We start from the raw sequence: 7,712 nt of genomic DNA on the forward strand, positions 1-7,712 counted from the left end.
GACAGGAAGCTTTACAGGATCTGATTTCATACAATCACAGTCATAAACAGAACATGTCACCTCTGCCATTTAGCGACTAGAGAAAAACCAACCACCTTGCGTCTCCATCTCGCTGGTGCCATCTTCTCCTATAACGTGCAAGTACCCCACACAGGTTGTACAGCCCCCCCCCCCCCCGGAAGTAGTCAGGATTAGTCAGTGTTGGTTCCTTCAAATAGAAGGAGAAGTAGAACATTCAATCTGTCAGACCTAGTCTTTCTGAGGCTAAGGGCAATGCTTTGCATCCATATGCAAATTAACTAGACACATAAATAGATTTAGAAAGAAAAAAGAGATCACCATTAAATCTGTTTCCCAGTCAATGAGAAAACCATAGATTGTTGCCCTTGTAACTTTCACATAAATTAACACCATTTGAGAAAAAGATTCCAGACAGATAGAGACTATCATTAGGCTGTTTGATAAAAAAAAAAAAATCAAAGCTTCACATATGATTACATTAACCCCTGGCATTTAAATAAACAATACAAAAAGAAACAATACAATACAACAATACTTCAAGAAACAATAGAAAAAGACATAAGACCTAAGACCTTTAGAAGTACCATGAAAACAAATGTTGGTCAATAAATCTTCCTGAGCTTTAGGTGCAGCATACATACCAAAAACAGTGTTCCAGTGAAACAATATGTGCATTGCATGATATGCAAGAGGAGCGGGAGAGTCCAGAACACTTGGATTATAAATATTTCGTCATAAAAAAATCATGGGAGACCATATGATTATGAAATATTATATGAGCAATAATTTCAAGAATATCAAGAAACTCCAAAAAACACCATATGAACATGATGTTAAGTGCAAGGGGGAATTCACTGTCATTCACTTAAAAGTGGGGTGAGGTTACAAGCACTTCATAATGATTCTATTGCTTGGCTGTTGACAGTTGAGCAGGGCTTGGATTATTGTGGCAGTGGCTACGCAGTCACCAGAAATGCACATTCACCGTCAGGTTCAATCTGTTCAGTTAGGATAAGCACATTCTCTCTGCCACTCTTATGGAAGTAGCCCCACTTTCGTCAGCACCTTGTTCACATTGTGAATCAGTTTTTCCTGAAAGTCCCAGAGTCGTTTGTCCACCCTAAGCTGATCTATCGTTAACGATCTACGCATGGAGACACATACATTAATGATCCGACACACTTCTGGTGGAACTTTGTACCGTTGTCCAAGATTCTTGATGATTTCATGCACTGAAGTCTGCTCCACCAACCTGTGATGCAGATGCAGAGGTGAGTTTAGTGCAGTTTGTGTTTAGATTTTTGTTCCTCATCGGGTTGTGCAAGAAAGTCAATAGCCAGAAATGTGCTCTAATTTACACTAAAATTTAGTATCTACATAGAAATTCATTTGCAATGGCGTCAATACCAGTTTTGCCCTCTTTGCCACCCACGCTGGTGACAACTTCATCCACAACATCTGCTGGCAGGCACAGCCCCTCCTTAAACTAGCAGCTGATATCCGCTGGATATTGTCATTTAACATAGTTTTAATTTATGTAAACATCAATTTTACTTTAATATCAATAGTATCTTATTAAAAAACTAAAGTGGTATTTAAGAAGAAATAGTACAACATATAATTGAGTCAAATAAACCAGTGAATGTGTTCTAGGGAGTAACTCTTCGGCCTACCTTGGCTGAACTATTATTTTGTGTGGGTGGTATATCGTTCTGTCGGGGTCTTCCTTGTAGATGTGCTCCAGAATATTAACACCGGGCACCCTGCTCCACTCACTCAGGTGAAACCTCCCACTTGGCTCAAAGTGATTCCTGGGAAAAATGTGGTTCTCGATGAGGAACTCTCCTACCTACAGAATGTGAATACAGTTTAGAAAGAGAATGCATACAGAATGTAGACACACCAATCAGCTATAACATTAAAACCACTGGCAGGTAAATTAACACAGTTCATTTTGTTACAATGCAATGTTCTGCTGGGATAATCTGCAAATGCACACGGATGGTATTGTGGCACTTACCACCTAACTAAACATTATAACACTTTACAGGAGATAAAAGAACACAACAAATAATCTGAGGTGTTCCCCTGGCCTCCAAACTCCCAAGATGCTTATTTGATAGGGTTTGACAGCGATCATGAAAAGCAAGCCCAAACAACAAAGACCCCACAGGTTCCAAAGGATATATTGCTAAAATCCCAGTACCAGGGGCTCCAGGACACCTTCAGGTGTTCTTTGTTTGCGCTCTGACTGCTCATAGCACCTGTGGCTGCAGGAGGAGGCTAACTCAGTATTAGGCTGGTGGTTGTGATATTATGGCTGATTGGTATAAACATCTATCAATTGTGAATACATTTTTTTCACATTTTTCTTTTACAAATGCATGCCCAGAACAACCTACGTTTGGATGTTGTTGTTGCAGCATGTTCATCAGAGACGTCAGGTTTTCGTGTTGGTATGGCATTATGATCTCATCTATGTCATTCAGCAGGACATAGCGTGAGCGATGCATGGATCTGTAAATGCATTCGTTAAGTGTAGCGAGCTGGCCAAAGTAGTGCACATCCCCTCCATGTTTTGAGTGAAGCCAGCCATGAGATGGATTCAGATGCTCACTGATGGGCCAAGGAACTATTTCCACAAAGCCCTCCTGGCTGTAACTCTGCAAAAGGTTGCAGAGGTCTGGGCCACAGCTGGTATTATAGATCACCACTCTGTCCACTCCAAGCAACCTTGAACAAAAAGATTGATTAATTAATTTATCCCAAAATAAGTTCAAATATGTTTGACTAACTTAGGTTATCACTAGGTAGAAAATAGATACATAGATGCTCTTGATTTTCAACAAAATGACATTTAGTCTTTTAGCAGATCTCTTTCTGCAGAATGACCTACAAGCAAAGAACAAATATGAGTTTCAGTGCAGTAAGAGCCGTCTATACATTAAATGCTTAATTCAAATCATTGTTAAATGACAATAGTACAAGCAGAGTAGGTGCAGCTGTACAAAGCATGTCATTATTAATGCATGTTAGAGTCTAGAAAGAGTTGAGTCAAGAGATTCTTGGTAGGTAAAGGGGGATGCTCCTGTTCTGGTAACAGTTCATAGCTTGTTCCAATATCATTGAAGCACACATGAGAACAGTCTGGACTAAGACTGCCTTGTGGTTAGGGATAGCAGTGTGTTGTAAAGTGAGAGATGCAGGGGCCCAAAAGCATCACGCTGGTCAGGAGGTGTACAGAGAATAAGTTGACTTTTATTAACTCAACAAACGTAGCCTTTTAACAAAGGGAAAATGGGGTGTTGCTCTTCCCATACCACATAAAAACATACCCCCTTCCATCCCCACTGAACAAATCCCAACAGACATATATACTCTGATAGGCCTCCTCTCCAGTTCAAATGAGCCTATCAGAGCAGATCTGGGGATAAGAGGACGGACATCATTAACAATGAAATCATACATATCTTAATTTGTTTGTGCCAACAAATACAAATTAAGTCCTGCAAAATAAAAGAAAGAAAATATAGTACATTCAAAACTAATCCACAAAATGTACAACATAAATAATCCAACTTAATTCACTGAAAATATTTCCACCCATTTTGTCCACCAATCACAACAATCCCCACCTCTTTCTGGTCTCCATAAAGGGAGAGCTATAGAGGCGAGCTCCCTCTTTGAGCCCATGCCCAGATGCACACAGGACTGGAGAGACCAGGTGACAAATCACATTGTTTCACATTTACAATCTGACCCAGCATACAGTGAGAAGGTTAGCACTTCCTCACACAGTGGTAGACCTTGTTCCTCAGAGGAATGCAATGGTCAAGAAGGAGCATAAAATAAATGGGCCCTCATATTCTTTTGATAGAAATGTAATGTAACCTCTATACAAATACATCATTATGTTAATCTGCAGAATCTGTGACAAGGGAGAAGCTTTTCTTTATTTTAGAAAAAAATGTTTTTCTTTTTTTCTCTTTGCAAGTAGTACTGAATGATCACTTTAAAGTGCACCTTGTTCCATGGATGTAAAAGTCCACGTGACAAGCAAAACAGGGGGAATGTGTTTTAAATGGAATGTAGACCTGTAGAGATGTACTTAAAATGGATCAAAAGTGCTATCGAGAGAACAATGGTGAGCACAGTCAAAAAGCAACCTGTAAATATTTTTTTCCCCCTCCAATACTAATCACACTGAATAAATTTCCTAAAGTAAGCAATGGAAACTTTCCGGTTCTTTTTCTGAACACCGACTGCACGACCTCACTTTGTGAGCATCCTTCAGCAGCGCTGGTAACAGAAACACTTATATACTATCATGCAATACAGAAACTATGACACAAATATACCCTTTGGAAAGGGCATATTCAACATTTCAATATCTAATTTAATATATTTCATATCAACGCTGCTTTTTCCACAAGGTCAACATGTTGGTTTAAAGTGTTGTTTGCTGACCTGTACATCTCCAGAGCCTGCGTATACTGAAGCACGTTGTTGTAGTTCCCATATAGGCTAGAGATGCAGACAGTGAAGTCAAAGCGTCTCTCCTTTTTTTCGTTGGTCTTCTCGTCTCTAATAGGAAGCCAGGACTGGTTAAATGGCCTCTCTGTGGTGGGCTGAGTCAGAAGAGTGACATGTGTTGCATTGCAGCTCTGAGGAATCTGACAAAGGACGTCGGTGGTACAGTAGGGGAATCCAAAGTGATCTGAATGTGTTAAGATCCTTGCAGGAGTTGTTTTACTTAACTGGTCTGAACAGCAAAAAAGGCAGTGAAGAGGTTGGATGGAGTCTCTTTTAAATATGCCAATGATGCGTACATCAAAACCCTTCACTCTCTGGTCCATGAAGGCTGACACCAGTAAGTGCGCTGTGTTTTTGAGTGGGGTGATGGTCTCCTCAGAGATCAATAATGGGCAAGGAGCTGGAGCCCGTAAAGGCTTTGGGATGGGTTTGTTCATGCTGGGTCTTCTCACATTTAAGATGAGAATGAACAAAGTGGTGATGAGCAAGAGAAGTAAGAAGTAACTTTGTCTTTTCATTTCAACCTGAAAAAGGGAGAGATTAAACATTAACACATGAAATGCCGCATCCAACTGTGAACAGAGCATAAAATGATAACTGCACTGGTCAAAATCTACATGGTTGTCGTATATTGTCCACTAGGACAACTCAGTGACTTTCTAGATGAACCAGACACCTTGCTCTCTTCCATCCCTGAGCATGACTGTCCCATAATGGCCCCTTTTGACATGAATATCCACCTCGACAGTCCTAACTCATCCGATTTTCTGACATTAATGCACTCGTTTGAGCTACAACTGGTCCACAGTCCTCCGACTCACTGAGCTGGCAAAGAGCTAGATCTCATTTTCACAAGAAACTGTCCCACAGAGGCCCTCTCTGTCACACCTCTGCACTTTTTTGACTGCTATTTTATTCACTTCAGAGTGAGTCTCCCAGGAAGATCCACTGCATCCACCCTTTCCTTCTGCTGCAACCTGTCGCCCACCCACTGCTCCTCCCTTGTTGCCTCTACTCATTCTCCTCCCTTGAGGTTAATGATGCCACAGAGTCCCTCTGCTCTACACTGAGCTCTTGTCTGGATAGTCTGTGTCCTCTATCCACCAAACCCACTTGATCCTCCCAGGCCCACTGTTATAATTGGCTTTGTTCTTAGACATTATGTATTCATATTCTGTATTTGACTAAATAACCTATGTTCCTTGTTTGCACTTTTCCACTCTGCTCATACTACACAATAGATGACCGTAAGATAATTTAAGATAGCTTAACTAGACTAAATAACTGGGTCAGATGAAGCTTCTCTGTCTTGTAAGACAGACTGATACACGCCTAAAACAGCATTCACACACTCACACACACACATTGTTTATCACATCCAAAGAACACGACGAGGACAGTGGTTGGCCTTCTCATGCCACTAAAAACTGGCCAATTATACTCTGTCGAGTGAGTACAACCTCTGTGAGATAAAGCTGAATATAAATATGAAATATTTCCGGATATCAGGGCTCGGTTTGACGGATTTCCTGCGAGAGCTCTGTCACTCCGAGTCCAGTACTGCCATATACTTTACATGTGACCACTAATAAATACTTTGTTTAACTTAAGATTTCTCCAGCTTGTTCTTGGGTTTCCAATGAAATAATCGGGTTAACACCACCCTTGGAAAATATCAGGCCCTACTGTCATCATTCTCAGCCACTGTCACAAAAAAGGCTTTCTACATTGAGAAGATTCTAGAGTTCCACGTTACCCCGCGGTGCCAAATCGTTACGGTTCCTACTATACTAGAAATTCTACACGACGGTACTACCGTGGATTACTATACTAACGGTGCCAGTTTCCGGCACACAGCAGCCGCCTCGACTCTCCTTCCGGCTTCTCACTGCTTACTACTGGTGGCCTCCGGGATATGATAGGCTGTTTCCGCACGCTGGGTCCGCCTGTCTGCTGTTCGTGTGTTTCTGACGGCAAGAACGAACTCCATGTAGACGGCTCCGCTTTGATAGAAATTCACTTCAAAACTAAATTTCTGTCTCGCCCAGACGCGCACACAGCGGTCACAAACACGAGACAACACACACTCACACACTCACCATGGCAGAAGCACCGGGCCTGAGCAGCGAGTCTGTCGCAGTGTGCTAGTGGCGCCACTAAAAACAAACTCCAAAAGCCACATTTGGAACTATTTGGGGTTTAAACAAGGCACAGACGCTAAAGCAATAGATGATGGCCATCCACTGTGCAGGCGCTGCCACTAAGCTATAAGAGCCAAAATAGGCAACACATCCAACCTCATAAAACACCTTCAGTGTCGTCACCCAGATCTATATTTCGAATACCAGGTTAGTATTTTCTGTTTATTTTCTAATTGGCTAACATTAGGCTATATGCTCCGTGTACAGGCTGAAGAATGAAGAGTTAGAAGATGTTAAAGCACCTAGAAAATACATAAAATTATAGTTTTCACAGGGAATCAGTTGATGTTTATTGTATTTTGTCCTGTATGTTTCATTATGTTGGAGAAGAAGCATTATCGTCAAATACATTTTTTTAAAAGACGGTGGATTTGTTATCCTAAGTCGATTATTTATATTAGTATTATGTTTATCATGCACATAACAACATATGTAATTAATAAGTATTTATAACAAATATACAAATACATTGCAGTTCATAAAAATAATAATAATAGAAAAGAGCCGCAGTATTGCGATAATACCCGGAACCGTGATACTTTGTCTGGTATCGTAGTTACTTATTTTGGTACAATGACAACTCTACAAGATTCATAGTACTACTGACACCCAGAAACTATTTTCCACCTTCAAAACCTCCGTCTCCGCCGTCTGCAGGTCACAGAATACCTCTCAAAAAACAGCCTCCTTCATCCAAACCAATCTGGGTTTAGAAGTTGCCACTCCAGTGAAACAGGTCTGTTGGCTGTGACAGAAGCCTTTAAAAAAAAGCCAGAGCAACAGCTACTTATCCTGCTCGACTTATTCGCTACATTTGACACTGTCAACCACGGTATCGCCTCAAAAAAATAAACTTCTGAAAAACAGAACTGCTTGACTTCTCAGCCAAACCAATCATACACCACAATATCCGAATCCCTATCTGCATCAAAGATAGCGAGAAACTTGGGTGTCATG

General features: G+C 41.0%; 1 protein-coding gene across 1 annotated transcript; it reads right to left on the reverse strand.

The window, feature by feature from the left end:
• Positions 1-929: 929 nt before the first annotated feature.
• Positions 930-5,017, reverse strand: LOC140270473 (beta-1,4-galactosyltransferase galt-1-like). Its single transcript, XM_072365628.1, has 4 exons — positions 4,489-5,017; positions 2,420-2,754; positions 1,695-1,866; positions 930-1,273 (listed from the first exon to the last, which is right to left on the reverse strand). Exons 1-4 carry the CDS (start codon positions 4,989-4,991, stop codon positions 1,057-1,059), a joined length of 1,227 nt encoding a protein of 408 aa, XP_072221729.1. The 5' UTR covers positions 4,992-5,017; the 3' UTR covers positions 930-1,056.
• Positions 5,018-7,712: the final 2,695 nt, after the last annotated feature.

The sequence above is a fragment of the Leuresthes tenuis genome, unplaced genomic scaffold (assembly GCF_036924035.1).
Source record: "Leuresthes tenuis unplaced genomic scaffold, fLeuTen1.0.hap1 SCAF_15, whole genome shotgun sequence".
Lineage (NCBI taxonomy): Eukaryota > Metazoa > Chordata > Actinopteri > Atheriniformes > Atherinopsidae > Leuresthes > Leuresthes tenuis.